General features: G+C 44.6%; 2 protein-coding genes across 9 annotated transcripts; both read right to left on the bottom strand.

Moving 5' to 3' along the window:
- Positions 1 to 51: 51 nt before the first annotated feature.
- On the bottom strand, positions 52 to 14,593 carry LOC117808072 (ATP-dependent RNA helicase DDX3X-like). 8 transcript variants are annotated; one of them, XM_034677520.1, is made up of 20 exons: positions 14,209 to 14,593; positions 12,865 to 12,916; positions 12,489 to 12,536; positions 12,105 to 12,164; positions 11,333 to 11,536; positions 11,148 to 11,250; positions 10,719 to 10,829; positions 10,402 to 10,501; positions 10,176 to 10,311; positions 9,996 to 10,093; positions 9,768 to 9,866; positions 9,487 to 9,647; positions 9,248 to 9,392; positions 9,002 to 9,146; positions 8,442 to 8,492; positions 6,688 to 6,869; positions 6,481 to 6,598; positions 6,247 to 6,400; positions 6,030 to 6,154; positions 52 to 5,920 (listed from the first exon to the last, which is right to left on the bottom strand). In XM_034677520.1, the coding sequence occupies exons 1-20, from the start codon at positions 14,251 to 14,253 to the stop codon at positions 5,841 to 5,843; spliced, it is 2,217 nt and encodes a 738-aa protein (XP_034533411.1). In that variant the 5' UTR covers positions 14,254 to 14,593; the 3' UTR covers positions 52 to 5,840. The 8 variants fall into 8 exon arrangements, with proteins under 8 accessions (XP_034533411.1, XP_034533412.1, XP_034533413.1 ...); XM_034677521.1 differs by having other exon boundaries at positions 12,105 to 12,161; XM_034677522.1 differs by lacking the exon at positions 12,489 to 12,536 and having other exon boundaries at positions 14,209 to 14,592.
- Positions 14,594 to 16,249: 1,656 nt separating this feature from the next.
- Positions 16,250 to 21,113, bottom strand: LOC117808400 (sodium/myo-inositol cotransporter-like). Its single transcript, XM_034678129.1, has 6 exons — positions 21,037 to 21,113; positions 19,112 to 19,866; positions 18,824 to 19,019; positions 18,567 to 18,694; positions 17,073 to 18,301; positions 16,250 to 16,814 (listed from the first exon to the last, which is right to left on the bottom strand). Exons 2-5 carry the CDS (start codon positions 19,743 to 19,745, stop codon positions 17,121 to 17,123), a joined length of 2,139 nt encoding a protein of 712 aa, XP_034534020.1. The 5' UTR covers positions 19,746 to 19,866; positions 21,037 to 21,113; the 3' UTR covers positions 16,250 to 16,814; positions 17,073 to 17,120.
- Between the last annotated feature and the right edge of the window lie 1,358 nt (positions 21,114 to 22,471).

Raw genomic sequence — 22,471 nt, 5'->3', positions numbered from 1 at the left:
GAGCGGTTGGTTTCCGACACACAAACACAACAGAAGGAAATCAAGTCAGCATTTCAGATCCAAACTTTATTGGTGGTAAAATCAGAATAGATGCACAGTTTATTTTTCTTCTTCGTGCAGTGCTCCTCTTCGTGCAAACTGCAGCTAAACTAATACAGAAAGCAAATACTAACTACAGGCAGGTGTGCTGCGGGGGGGTCTGACCAATCAACGGGCCCAGTTCCACTTCTCTTCGGATGCTGCTGCTGCTGCTGCGAGATTAAGTTCATAAATAACCTGGCACCTGATTGGTCAGAGTGTCCCACCTGAGCACTGACACACTAACCTGAAAATATCACGACAACACAGCGATAAGCACAGTTCAGTCTGTGTGAGAAAGACCTTAAGACGTTCACAGCGAGGGGGTTTCAGGAAGGGAAATCAAAAATCAAAGTCTGATTGGAGAGAATCTGATTTTTTTTGTACTGCACGTTTTTATTTTTTTATAAAAGATCAGAACATTTTTTTTTAAATTTGAATCCAAACCTTGGCATCATGGTCTCAGATTGAGTTTGCCGATTTTAAAGATGGCGGTAAGTGATTATTGGCGACTGAGTCCAACGAGAGTTTAAAGGAAACACGAGCACGACGTCTCTCGACATGTCACAGGAACACCGGCGGATTCCCTCGGAGGACTTCAGGATCAATGAAACCAGATGAAGAAGAAGAAACCAGTTTGAATGTTGACGTTTATCTTTGTGTGGCGCGGTTTAATCTCTCTCTCTCTCTCTCTCTTTCCCTCTCTCTGTGTTTTGTGACATGGTGCAGAGACCTCGAGCTCGTCCGTCTCTCACATTTCAAAGCTCACACTACCCCAGAAAAATAGACCAACGTTCGTCCCTACACTGTCTGTGTTTCTGTTAGTGAGGGCGCTGTGTTCGACTCTACAGGTACAAAAATAAATACTTTACCTCCCGAAAACTACACAACCACACACACCTGTGTGCGAACAGCTGAAAAACACACACACACAAATAATCAAATACCCCCCCCGCCCCCTAAAATAAACTATAAACACACACCTGGAAGAACTCCTACACACACAGACATGCTCACACACAAACAAAGTAACTTCCTGTAAAGCATGCTGGGATTTGTAGTCTTTCTGACGCAGCAATGTTGGTGTAGCACCAAGAAGTGTTCACAAACCATACAAGCATGTTCTCATGGTGACTATAACTTCACAGGGTATCACCTGGAATTTAAGGCATTGAAAGGTTTTGAAAATGTTCAAAGACCTGAAAACTAAAGTGCTGATTGTGACAACGGAGCTAACTTATTATAGAGGAACTACAGGGGACGTGATCACCTGTGTGTTATATCGCAGGTCGTATTTAGCATTGACGTGGTAATATTTCAGACTAGCGACCTGACGATGGAAACGAGTCTCTCAGGTTTCATCTCTTTGCGGATGATTAAAAACGTTCTCTTTTAAAAAAACGTCCCGAAATAAATCTATAACTCTGGACACGAACATTTTGGACGAATTCTATTTATCAGGCACAGTGATAGTTAAATGTTCTTCGTATGTTAGCGATAATAATCAAAGCTAACGGGTAAATCAGTGTGTGTATATAAAGAATGTAAACACACATTTTGCATATGTGTGTGTGTGTGGCCCTTTCTCAAAACAGTCCCTCCCTGCTTCCACTCAGATATCGAGTGCACTCTGTTACAAGTCACACTCCTCGAACTACAGAGGCAGGAACTTTATGTACGATGGTAACTTATCGCGCAAATAATAAATAGTTCACATAAATTCATTCAGCAGATTCAAAAAAAACCCTCCAGAGTACGAGAAATACACAACATCTTCTTTGGCCGCACCTCAAGTTTATAATCTGCTTATTTTCGTGAAACTGAAACGAATCGTAACCAAACAGCCTACTCTGAAGTATAAACGTATCGTAACTACACAAGTGATTCGTAAAAACAGAAAACACATCGTAACTATAACAGCTGTATCGTAAAAATAAAACGCATCGTAACCAAAACAGCCTACTTGGGAAAATAAAATGTATTGTTACTAAATAAAACGCATCGTAACTTCAGAGCTAACTCGTGAATATAAAACGCATCATAACCAAATAAAACGCATCGTTAGTAAAACAGCCTACTTGTGAAAATACAATAAAATGCTTTCGTAACCAAACAGTTGATTCGTGAAAATAAAACGCATCGTTACGAAATAAAACGCATCGTAACCATATAGCTCACTCGTGAAAATCAAATGCCTCTTACTTCAGAGCTGACTCGTGAAAATGAAACGCATCGCAATTAAATAAACGCATCGTAACCAAACAGCTGACTCGTGAAAATACAACGCATCGTAATCAAAACAGCCTATATGTAAAACCTTTAGTTTCTTACATCTGTGACTGAGTTATTTATATCTTTATAAAAGCGGTTTCTGTCGGCGTCGTTACAAAACAGAACTTGAATTTGCGGCGCGTCTCCCATGATGAACGGCTTGACACCTGGTCATGAATCCAGCATCGGTGCAGACTTGCTATCAGAGGGTCTCTCAGGCTTTGGAGGACCCTCCACTCAAGCGTGCAAACAGAGGTTACGCATGTAGGGAGAGGTTTTGGAAAGACAAACTGCACAGTTTGAGCTCTGGAACTATCTCCTGCTGATGTTTTATGTGTCTGCCCCCTGGTGGTCAGTAGAGGGCAAGACATGGTGTCCATACTGACTGTCACTGTGTCCTGCCGTCTGTGACATCATACCAAACTCTATACATTAACATTTACCGAGACTGAATTAAGAGTCTGTCAGGTTGGTGTTGATCTACCTCAGGAAGTGTGGGCGGGGCTTACGGAGGATAGTCATTCACATTCATTCAGATGTAAAACTGTTAGCTAGCAGTTAGCCCCTGTGCTACATATGGGAGGGACATAAAACTATAACACATACTTTTACAGGTGAGTAAAGCTATGACTTTTATAAGTTGTGGTTTAATGTTTAAAGAAATAAAATGCTAATCTGTGATTGTCGTGCAGGATAATCTTCAACCTTCAAACTCAGACGGTTATAGGACACATCAAAGTCGGTCAGGGATCATTCCTGTTTAATAAAAATATGTCTTAGGTGATAAAATCAGTGATGGGGGGGTTCCTCTTCTATCTCTAGTCTGGTTCACAGCACAACCAGCTGACAGTCCTACATTAGCCCTCACAATCTGTCCTCTACCTCACTGTGCTAAGCTAAATTATGTGTCTTTAGCAATGCCAGCAAAATCTGAGTGATAAGCTTCAGTCTGACTTTTACTAACTCAAAATCGGATCCCTCTTTGTCCCGACACGAAATCTGAGTTTCTGTTCAGAGACTGGGTTGAAAACTCAAAATGGCGCCATAAATCATGTTGCTAACTGCTAACATGTCACAAGCATTCAGAGGGGTGATACTCAGAACACAAACACTGAAGTGGCGTCACTGTGTGAACGAGTGTGTGTGCGTGGTTTAATCTGAGTATGGGTATGAGAAGACTAAACAAGAATCAAAGCTGCATAATGAGATCAGGACCAAGACTCTGAACTAACCAGGTAACTAACAAACTAACCAGGTAACTATTGAGATAACTAGTTTACTAACAAACTTTAGTTGATGGCCCCGTGTTAGACCCAGACTTAGTGAGGTGAGGGACTGATCAGCTCCTCTAACACAGGTCTGAACCTGCGTTAGAGGAGGCTTTACCTCCTCCCTAACCTATCTGATCCTGCTGTGACCTTTGAACTTTCTGACCTTCATTCATCTCAACACCTGACAGATAACTGGATGACCGGTTTCAGTTCAGACTCTTCATGAAACCGTCCAGGATAGAGTGAGCCACAACATGTTGAACTCTTCAGCTGCTTTTCTTTTAAGGACGATTTCTGGATCCAGAGTTTGATGTTTGAACAGGACGAGGAGTCCGTTCACTCAGAGCAACACGGCACCACCACACACCCAGACATAATGACATCCAGTCTGAAGTGAAGATATCAGACTGAAGTGAAGATATCAGACTGTAGTCAAGATATCAGACTGTAGTCAAGATATCAGACTGTAGTCAAGATATCAGACTGAAGTCTGGGTCTCAGTCTGAAGTCAGGATGTCAGGCTGTAGTCTGCGTGACAGTCTGAGGTCAAGATATCAGACTGTGGTCTGCATGTCAGTCTGAAGTCAAGACATCAGACTGTAGTCTGGGTCTCAGTCTGAAGTCAAGATACCAGACTATAGTCTGGGTCTCAGACTAAAGTTAGACTGTAGTCTAAGATCTAGAGTCTGGTGGTGGATCTGGGTGTTAGGATGCTCAGACTGAGCTTTTTGGACCTCATCCTTTGAAAGCATTTAACCACTGCTGAACCCCCTCAGCCCTCTCAAAGAGGACTGAGGACGATGTTAAATGATCTCATTTGAATGCCTCTCTGTGCTCACAGTGGGTAAATGCTTCATCAGCTCATCGCTCTGATGAGTTTGAGTTCACTACAAAGATTTAGAATCGAGTTTCTTCATCGCAGATTGAGTTCAGATTTTTTTTTTTTGCCAAGGTTTGATTTAGTTAATTCCTTCCAAATGAAGAAAACATGGTTGACTTCATAAATGACATTGAATACACATTGTGTTTAGTCACAGTTGGCTGATAGATGTGCATGTGCTATGGCATAAAATCAAAAATACAGTTCAGATTGTTAAAGGCACAGTACAAAAACGAATGATCCTCAAACGTCAGAGTTTAGTTTGTCTTCAGACTCTCTGGTGGACATCTGTCCCATTAAATCAGAAAATCATTACCCAAACCGTCTTCAAATTAAAAAACATGAAAAAAGTTTTGTTTCAGTCTCTGAGAAATGTAAGTCAGATTAACATCAGATGTGTTTTAACTCGACAGAGGTTTTAGCTCATCAGACGTGTTTTAACTCAGATGTTTTTAACTTTTTAACAGATGTGTTTTCAGTCATCAGACTTGTTTTAACTCCTCAGATGTGTTTGAACTCATCGGACATATTTTTACTCAGATGTATTTTAACTCAGACATGTTTTGACTCATCAGACGTGTTTTAACTCGGATGTGTTTTGACTCATCAGACTTCTTTTAACTCATCGGATGTATTTTAACTCAGATGTATTTCAACTCAGACGTGTTCTAACTCCTCAGACGTGTTGTAGATCATATTCAGACATGTTTTAGTCAGATTTTCTCCGAGATATATTTTAGAAAAGTGTTGGTTGGTGATTTTTAACATGGCGATGTGTTACTGAGAAACATGACGTTTGAAGCTTCTGCATAAAACCAGAATAAAACACAAAGAGCTAAAACTCAAAAGTGACGGAGAGAAGTGTGTTTCCTTCACGGCTGCTCTGTAAATATGGTCCTCTAGGGTTAAAGAAAAAAAAAAAAACACACATTCAGTTTTATCTGGGTTCTTTTTAAGCACTCCCCCCAAGAAGGAAAAATGTAGAGCTAGTTTGAAGATAGCTAGTTAATCTAAAGCTTGTGTTAAAAAATAACAAAATCAAAGAATGACCTCATAACGTGTTCAAGATTTACAAAGAAAGAAATAAAAACAGTACGTAAAACAAAGGTGTGACTGCACAGAAGGGATATATAAATGGGTATAAATACTTTAATAACATGCACAGGGTTCTTGATGTGGAGGAGAGAAGGAGACCAGTGAGGAGAGTAGGAGACCAGTGAGGAGAGAAGGAGACCAGTGAGGAGAGAAGTGGAGAGAATCAGACCGGCAAGGAGAGAAGACAGAGACCATGATAGATGAAGGAGAGATGGAAGGATGAAGGAGAGAGAGGGAGAAGGACCCTAGTTGCCCCACCAGTCAACTTGAGAGTGTGTGTAGTTTCCTCCGTATCCGTCACTGGTGTAGAAGTTGCTGAAACCACCTGACAGGAGGGAAACAGGGGGAATTTAGACCAATCAAAGTCGTAGATGGAGTTTTGGTTCTTCTATGAGTGTCACTGTTTACGTCTGCACTATCATCCTAAATCCTACCTCCTCCAAAGCCTCGGTTTCCCCCATGTCCAGCCTGGTTTCGACCTCCACGTCCTCCAAATCCTCCAGCGTTTCCTCCTGCGGCTGTCTGACGGTAATCACGGGCTCCGAAACCACCGGAGAACCTGGAGGAGAAGATAAATACACAGTTAACTTCACTGCAGGTTTAAACCGTTGACTGTGATGTGAAACATAACGTGTGTGTGTGTGTCTGTACCTCTTGGAGCGTCCTCTGTTGGTACTCTTGTGCTGGTGCTCGTAAGCCAGACTCTCCAGCCATGAGGGCACTTCTTGTTTGGCCTCCACCAGGATGTCCAGCAGGTCCTTGGTGATGTTCCCGTTCTTATCGTTGAAGAAGGACGTGGCCAAGCCTGTGGGGGGATCAGAAAGTTGTTAGAACACACGCAGGAAATACACACTTCTAATGGTTTAACGTTAGCTCCACTCTCACCTAGGTTCCCCACTCGTCCTGTACGTCCGATGCGGTGGACATACTCTTCGATGTCACTGGGCAGATCAAAGTTGATGACGTGTTTGACGTTAGAGATGTCCAGACCTCGAGCTGCCACCTGGAGACAGACGCCAGAGTATAAACACACCTCATCTGATCTGTATATATATTTGACTTATGTGTCTTGGAGTTTCTTTGCTCACTGACCGCTGTGGCGACCAGAATTGGACATTTCCCTGATCTGAACTGGCTCAGCGCCTCCTCTCGGTCCCTCTGGGAGCGGTCCCCGTGGATACTGGTGCAGGCGTAACCCTCGCGGTACAGGAAGTCCTCAAGGGCATCCGCTCCTTTCTTAGTCTCCACAAACACCAGCGTGAGAGAGTCTTTACCTGATGGGGGGAGAGAGAGAGAGAGAGAGAGAGAGAGCAAGAGAGAGAGAGAGCAAGAGAGAGAGAGAGCGAGAGCGAGAGCGAGAGCGAGAGAGAGAGAGAGAGAGACAGCACACCTTACTTTGAGTCTGCAGCGTTTTATCTTACAGCTGAGATCAGACTCCACAACAGGGCGTGTGTGGTTTGATGATCAGCTTTTAACTCTTCTGTTCCTCTCTGATGGGGAAGTGACTGAGATGAGAAGAATGAAACACACACACGCACACACACACATAATTTCACTGTGTTTGGCTGTCTGAAGGCTGTCAGCTGTGAAAATGTTAAAAATACAGTGCACACTTAAGGTGACACTTGTTGTGATTTGATTTGAATTTTCTGAATCTGAGCAGCCATGCTGATCACATAAAATGTCTGTTAACACACACACCTCACATCAGCTTCAAAAACCTGACCCATCTCCTGATCACAGTGAGGATACACTTCATTGCTAGTATAGCGGGCAAGTTTTTCCAACTATACATCCTGTATATCGCTGAAATCAGACGCTCAACCCTCAATTTCCAATTTGGTAAATTTAGGAAGAAAATGCAAGGCCTCTAAATGTGTGATTCGTTAGGAGCAAGAAGGAAGGAAAGGAAGACAGAAAGAAGTAAAAAAGCTAAGGGTTCCTTCAGGGCTCTCCCATCGAATGCTGCTAATAAAAATAATAATAATAATGACCATTACAAAAGAAAAGAAATAACAATAGCAATAACAAGAACTATCCATTAAAATAATATCAATTATACTAATATAATAATAAACAATGATAAAGTTAAATCAATAATAATAACAATAGCAAAATAATAATACTGACCTTTAAAATAATAATAATAAATATGGCAAAAAATAAATATAATAATTAAAAAAGAAAATACATACAATATCATTATAATAACAATGATAATGCTAATCATAATAAAAATATGATAATAACTATAATAACAATAGCAATACATATAATAAAGATAACTTTAATAATAATTAAAAAATAATTACAATACTGTCAATTAAAATAATAATAATAACCGTGAAGAGTAAATTTTCTTTTGCTCAACCAATCTGTTAAATCATGAAAGCAGCTCATTCAGATATTCATCCTGATCAACACTGCTGTTAGTCTTTTGTGTGTGTGTGTGTGTGTGTGTGTGATACACAGTAACATGCACTTTAAATATCCACAAACCAAGACAATGTTTTACTGTGAACAAAGACGAGCAGCAGGCAGCAGAAGCGTGTGGATGAAATCTTGAACTAAAGAATGGCGGCTGTGACGAACAGAGTCCGATCCTCTGATTTCTATCCAAATCAATAAAAACATTTCCACGACAACAAAACGGAACGTAAATGAAAAAACGTTATCACGGCAGGCGGGTCTGAGATCAGCCAGGCAAACCTGAACCATGAAATAAAAAAAAAAAAACACGTTTCATTCAAAATGAATCACAGTCACCCAAAAAACATGAAGAGTGTGTGCGACAGAGCAGGCAGAATAATAAAAATATAGATGTATTTATACTCTGACCAGCTTACCGGGTTTCTCTACGGCGTCTCCAGAAGAGTCCTGAACCTCACTGGGGATGACTTTAAATAAAACCAGACCACCAACAGGTGAACATTTCACTACACCTGGATGTGTGTGTGCTATAGTTATGATGTTATAGGCTTAGACTGATACAGGCTTAGACTGCTATAGGCTTAGACTGCTATAGACTTAAACTAGCTGGGGAACTGACACACTGGGATCCTGTCTTTCCCTCTCTCTTCTCTCTATGTCTGTCTCTTACTTTAACTCTTCCTGTCCCATTAGTGTTACTAACCATAGACCTTTCTGAAGTCCCTGGGCTCCCTTGTCCCGTAGGTTCCTCTGGATCTTCTGGATTCAGACTACAGCACTAACGTCAAATGACACACTTAATGCCCCCTTTCATGTGAGCGCGCTCAGTGAAGCCGAAAGGAGGAAGTTCATAACCGGCTTCATTAAACCTAGAGCTTCGGGGTCTGTCGAGCCCGCTTACTCAAAGAGAGTCAGGGTTTACTGAGCTCACTCCGTGGTATTACCCCCCCCCCCGGTATTTCTGCCCTCCCCTCACCTGTAGCGCTGAGCAGGTCGAGCAGGAAGGACCTCTTGTCGCTTTCCTCCACCCACACCACCTTCTGGGTGATGTTCTCAGAGGTGGAGCCCACTCTGCCCACCGCCAGGAAGATGTACTCCTCCAGGAAGTCTCGGGCCAGGATCTGAGGTGGGGACACGGAGTTTAAAAGGTGAGGTCAAACAGATTCAGACTGACGCCCTGTGACGCTCATCCTGCAGGTGATGTGTGTGTGTGTTAATGTACCTGGATCTCTTTGGGGAAGGTGGCACTGAACATCATGGTCTGTCTGATTCCTTTATGGGGCATGGTGTCCTGTTCGACGATACGTCTGATTTGAGGCTCGAACCCCATGTCCAACATCCGATCTGCCTCATCCAGGACCAGGTAACTAAAGGAGGTCACACATAAATGAGATCAGACACAAAAACATTTCAGATTGATCCGTTCATACCGGTTTCTTCTCCTGCGTGTGTGTGTCTTACTTGCAGTAGTCTAGTCCAATCTTTCCTCTCTCCATCATGTCAACCAGACGTCCAGGAGTTGCAACCAGCAGGTGGCAGCCTCGCTCCAGGTCTCTGATCTGCTGGCCAATGTCTGCTCCACCGTACACCACACAGGGCCGGACTCTGGACCGATACGAAAACTGACAACAGACCACAGAGAGAGTTAGGGAGCTGTTGTTCAGTGTGAGGAAAGGCTGTGTGTGCGCGTGTGTGCGTTTCAGTGTGTAGAAGCAGTGCTGCGTTTGGGTGTGAGAGTGTACCTTCCTGGCCTCGTCGTAGATCTGCAGAGCCAGCTCTCTGGTTGGAGCCAGCACTAGAGCCATAGGGTACTGCTTACGTCGCCCATACTTCCCATTCTCCTGTAACACAACCAGAACAAAACAGCACAATAGTGACAGAACATTAGAGCTGACAGCAGAGGTCACCAGAGGACTTCGAGGGTCTGTTGAAGTATGTTGTATAGGCTGATTAAACAGGCGATAGCTCACCTGTCCAGTGGCTTTGGATGCGTTCAGAGCCTCTCCTGGTCCGGTCGTGTAGATCTGACTCAGGATGGGCAGGAGGAACGCTGCAGTCTTTCCAGAACCTGCAAAGACACTCATCAGTCATTCTGATCGATGTGTAACGGTTTTTTGTCATGGTGATAGTGTGCAGCTGTAAAATGTTACCTGTTTGAGCGCAAGCCATCAGGTCTCTCTTTGATTTGACGATAGGAATTGCGTATTTCTGAACAGGGGTGGGTCTGGTGTAACGACTCAGAGCAATGTTCCCCATGACGATCTCCCCCATGTCCACATCCTGGAACTACACACAAACACACACATTAGAAAAACCTCAAAGGTCCTGCATGCTCGTGTGTTTGATTGTGTGTGTGAGAATGAATGCTTGTCTCACACTCTCGATGTGGTGAGGACAGTTCTGTCCTGTGGCCTCTACAGGAATGTCATCATATTTCTCAAAGTTGATCCCCGTGTTGCTGCCAGAGAACAGCTCACTGAAAAGCAAACACACACACACACACAGATGTTTTTGTTATGAAGAAAAATAATAACAATTGTAACAATAAAAATACACATTTTTCAATTCTTTGTTTTCTAAACCAACAGTGTAAAGACTTTTCATGAACAGACAGGAAGTCCGAGACAGTCAGATTAAACCAGACTGGACCAGATTAAAATGGTCTGAATTTGTTCATATAATACCAGCCTTACTGTTCAAGTCGTTCGTTTCGTGGAGTCGGTTTGGACCAGTCTCCTTCATCTCGGGGCTCCTCCACCCAGCGGCTATTACCTCCTCCTCCTCCAAATCCCCCTTGATCAAACCTAAGGACACACGGAGACAGAGACAGAGAGACGGAGGTGCAGACAGAGACATGGAGATAGACACACAGACAGAGAGACAGAGACAGGTTAGGCTTTATAGGTTTTCACGCAGGATTTGTGTCCCTGGTGGACTTCTGGTACTTTGTGAATGACCCCTGACATCAGTGGAAAAGTGAAGTCTGTAATGTACTCTAATTTACTGACTGAAAACACAGGTGTTCAATAAATCAACATGAATCTTCAGTTTACCCAACACATCTCACACACACACACAGTCAGGAGTTCTCTGTTTGACATTAACTCTTTGTGCCGTCTCACCGTCCTCTGTTGTTGTTTCCTCTGTCGTTGAAGAAAGCAGATTTCCCTCTGTTGTTGCTGAAGCTGCTGTAGGCGTCTTTGTTTGTGTTCCAGCCTCCTGCGTCTGTTTCCAGAGGAGCGGGTCAATCAGAGGGTGGAAACACGGAATTTAAAAAGTGCTCTCAATGACTAATAGAAGTTCCCACCTTTGTTTTCGTAGCCGGCGAATCCCATTGGCTGAGCAGGGTTGATGGGGTTGAAGGCCCCTCCTCTGTTGCCGCGATAACCTCCTCCTATGCTTCCTCGACCCCGCTCCATTCTGGGCGGGCCGCGGCTGAAGGAGTTCCCGCCCGCCATGCGGTTGTCATGGTATCCATTGACAAAGTTGTTTCGTCCACCATCCCAGCCGTCTGCATGACAGCACAATGATTGACAGGTCAGATTCAGGTCTTAGATAATGATAGACCGGGGACAGATCATCTTCCTAAAGATGGAGGGAGGCAGCGTCCCATAGGAGGGAACCTTGTCTCTCTGTCTCTGTCAGATGGTAGTGAACATGAGGCGAGTGTAGAGCTGGGCGATACTGAATAAGATGTTATCATGATGAAGTGTATTGAGTTAATATTTAACGCAGAGTCTACACAGTGTCAGACTAACGACTCTGCTTTACATCTTTAAGCCCCGCCTACCTCTCACCCTGCGACATGATTGGCTGTTCAATGCCGTCTTCTTCTTCTGACTAATGCTGGGTGGCAACAAGCGTTTAAGACACATTAGCGCCCCCTCCCTTTCCAGTGGTTGGGGGTGTAACTACAGGTTTAAATAAATCTAAATATGTATTGAATTATTGCCCATCCCTAATCACCATAATTATTGTTATCGAATTATCGCCCAGATCCTAGATGTGTGCATTAGTCTGATTCAAACATGCTGAATGTATCACAGTGTAGAGGTCAGTCCAATCACAGACACACTTACAGGTTGGCGTTGGAGCGATGGTGTAGCCGCCCTGTCGACCCGCAGCAAAGGCGTTTCCTGCTGAACAGAAACACACCTTCAGTTCAGTTCTATCTCCAACAGGAGCAGGTAACAAAGGTGCCCTGTGGAGTTTTACATCCAGACACACGCCATGAGGGACCTTTGTTTTGTTTCTACACTCTCTCCCTCACACATGTACTGATCACCAGCTGACAGCAGGCTCATCCCGGCTGTCTCACATGGACGTAAACAAAGACCTGTGGATACTCAAAAAGTCCGTTTACAGACTCACCCTGACTGTTTGCTAGTCTTAGCCTTGTGTTATTCTTATCATTATTATAGGAAAACTCCACAGGACAGCTTTACACTGATGCTGCTACACACCATTTGTGGGAGCGTCGCTGTTCCGTAAATGTGGAGGAATGTATCGTCCTGCAGACAGAGAGAGACAGAGTCCAGCATCATGTAAACACTGACAAACTAGAACCACTGTGTCTGAGGTGATCTTAACTATTGAAGCACCTGCAGGGAACCGACACTCACTGATCTGTGATCAACAAGGTAAATACGGATCACATGAGAACACACAGTGTGTATTAAACAGACTGATGGGGAGTTGGGAGCAGCTGTGTTAAAACCCTCTGTCTGACTCCTGGAAGTTAACGTTCAGTGTTTTATGAGCGTGTGTGTGTGTGAGTGTGAGTGTGTGTGTATGAGTGTTCACCAGACAAAATGAACACTCTTAATAAAACCTGCTTACGGTTTGTCCCTCCACCCTGTCCGTCTGCTGCACTCAAGTCCAGGACAGCAAGCTGCACAAAGAAACACACACACCGTCAGAAACACACACCGTCAGAAACACACACCATCAGAACAACACACCATTAGAAACACAACATCAGAAACACACACACATGTTTGATAGTCAGGAAACGACCCTCTTTTATTAATGTTTCATAAGCTGATGATCATTTTAACACTTATGTATACACACACTGTGAGAACATACAGTACCCTCCGTTACCGTACGCACGCACGCACGCACGCACGCACGCACGCACACACACACACACACACACACACACACACACACACACACACACACACACACACACACACACACACACACACACACACACACACACTGCGTTGCTGGTGACGCAGATGAGAAGGGTTAAAAACTCAAAGCTGCATTAATCTGTTACAGTCTGCATGTCAGCCCTCTAAACCCCGCACTGTTCGCCAACTATCCCCGCACAGCTCCATCTTATTCTCGTCTCTGCAGGACAAACGCAGTGCACAGAGGGTGCGTTCCATTTGTTGACATGGCAGAGCCGACGGAACCAATACAGCTCTGTTATAACTGAGACAGTATATACAGAATATTCTAAGCGGAACACTCGGCTACATTTAATGTGACATGTTCTATTTCACTATGTATGCTTTATTCGGGGTTGTATATATGTATTAACATGCATATATGAACACATTCAGTCTCATTGCTAGAGCTAGGTTAGCTAAACTGTGTTTCTGCGCTCGTCTGCGTCTGCTGCTGATCACGTGACTGGAGAATCACGCTGCATCCACGTGACGTCGGAAAAATAGGAAAAACCAGTTCCCGACTGAAGAGTTCATGTGAAAGTTCCTCAAGTCGCTTGGAGAACAGTATATGAGGACGTTTTATTATGTAGCTAATCCGCTTCAGCATAACACGTCAAAGTTAATGTTGACTTCATGGTTAAATAAATGGACAGAGCAGTTTGAGGTGTTACTTATTAAACAATATCAGGCACTCTGCTGTTAGCTAATGTGCCCACAGTCTCACTGAGAGTGCTCCCCATCAATAACCTACCGCTCATGCTATATATAGTGTCCGTGCTGTTCGACACGCGTGGACTAAAACTTTTAAAACGCCACCATGTCAACGTTGCCAAAACTCCGAGCGTCCGTGAACGCAGCATCCAAGCGCACCCAGCACTCTGCTAGCACTATAGCATCCCGTTAGCGCCATGCTAGCCGGCAAGCTAACCTTCCTCCCTGTCGTTATAGCACTCTTCATCCCCTCACAGCGCACCAACACACTGAAACACGACTATAGGCTTACCTGCTGCTCGAGACCGTGAACATTTTCGACGGCCACATGACTCATAACGATAGAATATGGAGGGAAAATGATGTCGTTGAAAAAAGGAGCTCTTTGTTTGCCGGGTGTTGATGTGATTTTAGCTCTGCGCAGCCTCGGTCCCGATGCCGTGGTGACGTCAGGTGACAGTTACTTTGTTAAATCAACGGTTTAAACCAAACTTCGAAAAATGCTCAGGTTGAATTTAGCGTGATGCTGAATCCCTCTGTTCGCGCTTCGAGGCTGCTACTTCGTGCAAGCTCGGCTGACGTGGGCTTCGTGTAAACTCGGCTGACGGCGGCCTCGTGTGAGCTCGACTGACGTTGACTTCGTGTAGACTCGACTGACGTCGGCTTCGTGTAAACTCGGCTGACGTCAGCTTCGGGTAAACTCGGCTCACTCTGCAGCTTAGCTACGGATGTAGTGAGGAAACCAGAACGAAAACATCCGGTTAAAGAAAGAAAAACAAATAACAACTTATTAGAAAGAGTTATTATTTAAAGAGCTATCCACTGAACTCTCACTTTATACATGTTGTTCATTTACATAGAGTTATAGTGGGAAATATTCAAGTAAAAGGTTATTTATCTTAAAAAATATATATATTTATTAAAACAGCTGTTGGTAGGAATGGGGTAAAAAACTGTACTTTTATTCTGCTGGGTTTGGAGAAAAGGTCATAATACCAATCAGTCCTGATCTGTAAGTGAAGTAATTTGAGATTATGGTGAATCTTCTGTGTTTTCCAAATGCCTTTGTATCAAGCAATGTTATTATTCCCCTTGTTCCCGTTATCACAGACCAATTAGAGCTACTCCCCAACCCTCTGTCCTGATTGGTCGAGTGGTGGCCCCACTACGTCGCTCTGATTGGCTGAGAAGCCACTACTTCCTCATAGAACCCGCACAATGATCTTTTGTGGGAGGGGTCACGCCAGCAGAGAGCAGAGGGGTAGTGTTAACATTCCAAATCTCTCTCAGAACTGATGTTTATATCACGACTACCAACAGCAGCTTTAATATATATGTATATGTAAGAGTGAATTGTCCCTTTAATAAGAAGCATGTTCACCTGTGTTCAGTCTGTCTCCTGTAGAAAGACAGACATTTCACTGTTAGATCAGCTCTGCAGGATTAAAGTTGGACTACTGATGGATTATTGATTTGAAGAAACTAACAAAACATGAAAAACAACCTGATCTGACCCCACCTGTGTGTTGTTGTTTAACAGAGCACCTGTGTGAGTGAGAGTGAGACAGAGTGTGTGTGGGTAACTTTCCACTTCACTCAGTAAGTTTCCAGGGAGGGAGGTTGAATGAGTGCAGGCATGTCTGCAATTAAAGACACTGTATGTACGTGGGAGTGTGTGGGTGTGTGTCTCAGGGTTTCAACACTCTTCCCATACAGCTTACATTTTGGAACACACACACACACACACACACACACACACACACACACACACACACACACACACACACACACACACACACACACACACACTTAAACACAGTATTATTCTGTATTCTAATTCAAGAAAGAGAGCAACATCAGGTCAGGTGTAACCAGGTAGAGGGACTGACTCAGAGTCTCTCTCACTCACTAACTGCAGGAAGAACACACCTGCATACGGGAGGAACACACCAAATGCAGGAAGAACACACCAAATGCAGGAGGAACACACCCAATGTAGAAAGAACACAGCTGCTGCAGGGGAAACACACCTGCTTGAGTGATGAAATGACAGTCATTATCAGCAGAAAAATTCACTAAACAAACACTTACCTTACTGTTCAGATCCTGGGGACGTCTTACCTGGACCAGAACGACCAGTTAGACAAGTGAGGGCTCACCTCACACCTCTGAGGTGAACACAGAGTGAGTGAGGTACTTATGAGTGTATATATAGCGTATATATAGACTTCTGTAAGCAGAGTTTTATCAGTCTAAATTACAGAGGTGGGTTCCTCTGCAGATAATCAGCGTGATCCGGGCACTTGATCAGACAGTAATTAAGAACAGGACTCTGTTATACATGGATTAATCTTTAATGTGTACAAACCCACAGCTTGAACCCTGGAGAAACCCTTTCTCTGAAACCAGGCTGTACATTATTATTACATCAGGTTAACAAACAACACAATGACAGATATTCAAATATATTCAAATCATCCGGTGAGTTTTATACAGAAATATAAAATACATAAAGATCTCAATCACTGATTTGTTATCAATACATCTTGGTTTGCAGCTTGAAGAAAGTGTTCACCTTTCAAACAGGTATGTAAGAAAACGCTACTCTCTGCACCTCCACATATAAAAGACTCAAGTAAAAAACAGTCATTCAAACACTGCCAGTAAAATTTAAGAAAGCAAATTTCAGTTAAACCAACAAGAAAAATAAACACACCTGAGGAATTGTACACAGTCGTTCGGGGGGCTCACCTTGTTTTTTACGATACACTCTTTGGTTGTTGAAGAGTTTCAATAAAACCCTGAAAGACCCAAGTATGTAAAGTCCGCAGGGGGCTGTGTAAGAGCTTAATGTGGATTTCCAGACTCCATCAAAACCCAGATCCATCCATCCAGGTGCTGTCAAAATATGAAACAGACAAACAGGTGACTTAGAACAGGTGACCTAGAACAGGTGACTTAGAACAGGTGACTTAGAACAGGTGATGAAGAAAAGGTGACTTAGAAAAGATGACTTAGAACAGGTGACTTAGGACAGGGGACTTAGGACAGGTGACTTAGAACAGTGGACTTAGAACAGGTGGCTTAGAATAGGTGACTTAGAACAGAGGACCTATTCTTTCAGAACCAAAGTTTAAAAGGTGAAAGGTCGCTCACCTGTATACCTGTCCTGCCTGGAGGATGGTCGTGGCTCTCTGATGGAGCTCATACGGAGAAGTAGATGAAGAGGAAGACCCCGACCGAGCAGATCACCAGCAGTCCCACGTTCAGGATGATTCGGGTTTGAGGAGGTTCATGAAGGAGCTTGTCCACCATCTTCTCCTGCTCCTGGACTGTCAGGACGGGAACTTCGGTAGGCTTCTCTTTAAAACCACAGAACCACTCCAAAACCTTCCCACACCTCATGCTCTGCATCACTCCTCCCCCAAAACAACCCTCCTCCTCTTCCTTTACATCCCTCACTCCTGCGTCCTCTCCCCTCTCTACGAAACCAGGCCCAGATATCTGAGGGTGGTTGCCATTCTGGGCTGGATGGTCATCATTCGGCTTGGTGTCAGGGTCTTTGGGCTGGCTCAGGTGGTCTTGACACTTTCCATTAAGGTTCCCTTGGAGGACTGTGTTATTCAGAGGCTTCATGTCTTCTCCAGATCTCTCTTTTTCTGTCTCTCTCCACTTCTTCCTCCGGTTTAACCCCCACAGAGTCGTGGTTAGTATCTGTTCTTTTCTGGGAGGAGGAGTGCACAGACTCACAACTATTGTAACTAAGGCCGACAACCAAAACAAGATGGCCGCCACGTACATGAAGTGAATATCTTTGATGAAAGATGGACGCTCATCTGGCTGGTTGCAGAGTGGCTCGCGGTACACTAGAGCCAAAATCAGACGCGTAGCTCCTAGAACAAATCCCACTACACTGCCCCAGAATGCCCCGGTTTCATTACAGCGCTTCCATAGGACGCTCAGCAGGAAGAGAGCGGCTATGGGTGGAGTCAGATAATCTACGACCTCCTGGATGTAGTAGAACATCTGTCCTCCCTGCATTTCGATGATGACCGGCACCCAGGCGATGCTGACGACCACCGTGAACAACACGAACAACCTGCCGACCATCAGCAGCTCCCGGGATGACGCCTGCTTTCGGAGCATCTTGTAAATATCCAGCGTGAAGATGGTGCTGGCCGAGTTAAAGATGGAGTCCAGGTCACTCATCAGGGCTGCGATCATGACGGCCATCATGAGGCCGCGGAGACCCACCGGCATCACTGACATGACGAGTCGAGGGTACGCCACGTTACTGCAGCCAGCCGCCGAACCGCACACTTCCATGCAGTGTTCAGGACTGATGCACGCTAACTCATCGGCGAAGAAGATCCTGGAAATCATGCCTGGAAACATCAAGTCAGACACTTTGTTAAATCCAAAGTCAGGAGTTTACAGTTTCCACAGCAGTACAATCCTCTGGGATTACCGACAGTGCTGTTTCCTTGAGGGGAGCCAGCATCTAAGGTTCCTGGGACTTCCACTAAAGGGTCCCAGCTAGTGGTTCTTTCTGAAAGGATGGGGACCTTCCATCCACCACCACTCAGTAATTCAAAGCCATTAGTAAAGAGAACAAATATGCTAACACAGGTCCTGCATTGATGGTCTTACCTGGAATGACGATTATAAACATGGGGAGGATCTTCAGGCAGCCGGCCATGATGGTGGAACCTTTGGCATGAGCAATGTTCTTCGCAGCAAGAACCCGCTGGACAATCACCTGATCTGCACACCAGTACCTGAAAACACAGGGAGGACATGTGGAGTCAGACACAGTTCACCTGTTACCTCACTCTGTGTCAGTCCTCATGATCAACATAGAGGTAAAACTCAATTAGAAGCCCACGTGGACCGACTTGGACACACACCAGATAGAGGCAGGAGTCTGGCCCAATAAGAAACCGGGCCAGGGCAGGTCTGGGTCCCTTGGGCCCCTGAGGATCTTCAGACTATCAGGCCGTGGGTGGAGGTGATCGTGGCAGGACTCAGAGTACGTCAGGTTGGGTGAAGACAGTAAGATGGCGGTGATGTTTGGAGACGCCTCCATGTACTTGGTCCAGACCCCTGAAACGACGCAGTAGGACATGGTTTACGTTGTAACGAATAGGTACCTTTCTTTAATCTGAAGGTGTCGATGGGTTAAACCTGACTCAGACCTTCCAGTCCTCCCACTTTGTAGAGGCTGATTCCTGTGAGGCACAGAGCTCCAGAGATCATGAGGAGAGCTTGGACCGTATCCGTGTAGATCACAGCAACCAGACCTCCAGTGACCGTCATCAGCGCTGTCATGGCGATGAGGAGGATAATTGACAGGTAGAGGTTCCACCCCAGTGACTCTTGAATGAACAAAGCTCCGGCGTAGAGATCCACAGACAACTTGGTGAAGATGTACATGACAAGGGATAACACAGCAAAGTACACCTTCAGCCTCCTCCCGCCGTACCGTTTGAACAGGTACTCCGGCATGGTGTACACACCTGAGTGAATATACACCGGGATGAACACCCAGCCCAATAGCTGCAGCAGCATGAGAGCATTTAACTCCCACGCCGCCACGCCGAGCCCGGTAGCAGCACCAGATCCAGCCAGTCCGATGAAATGCTCGCTCCCTATGTTACTGACGAACAGAGACGCACCTATCGCCGCCCAGTTCATGGAGCGACCGGCGAGGAAGTACCCACTGACAGTGCTGCGATTGGCTTTCCACATGGCGAGGAAACCGATCGCAAACACCACGACGAAGTAGATCGCTACTATGGCGATGTCTGCAGCTTCCATGGTGGTCGCCATGTTTGTAGTTCTCTGGTGTCCCGGGAAAATGACTTTCTAAAGGTTGTTCTGATCCTGGTCAGGAGTCAGAGTTGTGGTATGGCAGCTTACAGAGTGACAGAAAACATCAGACCTCTGGATCCTAAAAAACACAAACATGAGAAAAATTAACACTGAAGCTACAAACAACCTTAAACCTGGACTGATGGGACCTGGACTGACTGAACCTGGACTGACTGTCTGAACCTTGACTGTCTGACCTGGACAGGCTGAACCTGTACTGTCTGAACCTGGACTGACTGTCTGAACCTTGACAGTCTGACCTGGACCGGCTGAACCTGTACTGACTGACTGAACCTTGACTGTCTGAACCTGGACTGTCTGAACCTGGACTGACTGTATGACCCGGACTGTGTGAACCCGGACTGTCTGAACCTGGACTGACTGAACTGGCACTGTCTGAACCTGGACTGTCTGAAGTGAACCTGGACTGACTGTATGAACCTGGACTGATGGAACCTGTACTGTCTGAACCGAACCTGGACTGACTGTATAAACCTGGACTGAATGAACCTGGACTGTCTGAGCCTGGACTGACTGTGTGAACCTGGACTGACTGTGTGAACCTGGCCTGGCTGTCTAAACTTGAACTGTCTGAACCTGGAGTGCATGAACCTGAACCGACTGAACCTGGACTGACTGTGTGAACCCGGACTGTCTGAACCTGCGCTGCAACAGACTGACTCGCCAAATGTAGTCAGGTGGAGTGTGATGTCACTTCCTGATTTTGGAGAATTTGTGCTGAGGTCTTTAGATTATATAACAGAGAGTCATTAGAGTGAGAGCTGGGACAACTTAGGTGAGCAGCTTTGACTCATGCTGTAATGCAGACCTCCATGTGTTTCTGGAGACCGGCCTGTGTTATATGGTCTCTCCTGTCTCTCCTGTCCTCAGACTTCTTCTGTGTCTCAGGACATTAATAAGGATTCAATCTTTAGTTTAATCTGATTATTCTTAAAAACTGATATTTTCAAGAGTTCTTATGCAGAGTCCTGCTGAGTCTGTGGAGCTGAAGCTCTTTCATTCTGTTAGTGATATAAATACATCAGTCTGCTCTGTCCTCTATGCAGAGAGTGAACTTTTTAATCATATCCTCAAACTGAGACCCGTTCAAACTTCCGGAAAATTATCTTTAATGTTTCTTTTTCTTTTTTTATAAAATAAAGGCTTACAATAAAAAAAAATAATAAACGTTCAGGTGAACACTATCGTCTCGCGCGATTTTTTATAAAGTGAAAAACACGAGACTTACCTGCAGGCTTTCCTCCGCGTGCGCTCTTCCACTCTCTCCCAGGTGAGTTCACTGTCACACTACCGCTGTCTGCAGGATCCTCGCGCTCTTAACAGGAACGCGAGCCCCACCCACCGTCACCTTCTTCATCATCATCACCTGGAGGAGGAAAGAGCTCGCGCTGGAGCAGGTCAAGTGTTTTAAATTCACCTTTGTCAATCATAACGACAATAATGACACACGCAGTTACCTGCATGCTCACTCTTAGTGTGTGTGAAGGGAACGTGAACACCATCTGACTTGACAGATTTTATAAAACTCAGTGTGTGTGTGTCTATATGTGTGTATGTGTGTGTGTGTGTGTGTGTGTGTGTGTGTGTGTGTTTGTGTGTGTGTGGACGGACTTTTTAAACCTTATTACCCATTACTGAGGCCCTGCGTGACCTTCACATGTCAGCACTGTTTTCTGCCCACACACTGTGATTTTGCACTTTTCAGAAACTAGAGGACATCAACCTGAACAGGAATGGAGTCTCTCTGACACACACTGTACACACACATTGACTTACTGCACTATGCATCATGTATGTTGTTCACAGTGTGTGTCGGAGTGTATGGGACTCTAACTGTGAAACTGAGACTTTTAATGTAGTTTGATTAAGAAACTAAGAGGAGGTGATACATTTTGTATAACAAGTTTGAACCTGTTTGAACTTCCTGGTGACCTCAGCCCTCTGAGACGTCTCCTTATATCAAACCTGAACAACAAGTTCACTGTCAACACACACACACACTCACAGAGTTATGAATGATCAGATTTTAGCTCAGTACTCTGTCTCATCTGTCTCACTTGTCCCACCTGTCTACCTGTCCCACCTTTCCGTTTTCATTCACGTGAGATTCAGGTAAATGAAACAGATGTGTTCTTTAAATATAAACACTTTAAAACTTTGCTGTGTCTGTGAGGATGAGGAGGAAAGAGAGCAGGTACAAGAGGTCAGAGGTCATGACGCATTCTGCTGATTGGATGAAATCTTGTGTTTGAGGACAGATGTTTATCGGAGCGAGGTGAACCTGAGACACAAAGTGTTTCAGTCACTGACCTCCATTTAAAAAGTAACTGACTCACTGTTACATGTTAACGGTGTACTTTAAAAAATGATGTTCCTGTTACATGAGAGGAGTCCTGATTGTGCTTACTGGATGCTGCTGTTGCTCTGCCTGCCACCAGATGTAGCTAATGTGCAGAAAGATACTGTTAGAGAGACAGCAAGTGTGAACTGTTAATTTAATCCAGTGAGATTAAAGAAGAACTTTAGAAAACAATGGATTAATATCTGAATTTACTTGTTTACTGTGTTCCTTTTCTTCTCTCTAAACATCTCAGTCTGACAAATAGAGACCCATTTCTCCTACTGTGTGTGTGTGTGTGTGCAGTTTATGGTCTCAGCCTGCA

The sequence above is a fragment of the Notolabrus celidotus genome, chromosome 24 (genome assembly GCF_009762535.1).
Source record: "Notolabrus celidotus isolate fNotCel1 chromosome 24, fNotCel1.pri, whole genome shotgun sequence".
NCBI classification, from domain to species: Eukaryota; Metazoa; Chordata; class Actinopteri; order Labriformes; family Labridae; genus Notolabrus; species Notolabrus celidotus.
Note: the sequence above shows the minus strand (reverse complement) of the source record. Positions and strands in the feature narration are given on the sequence as shown.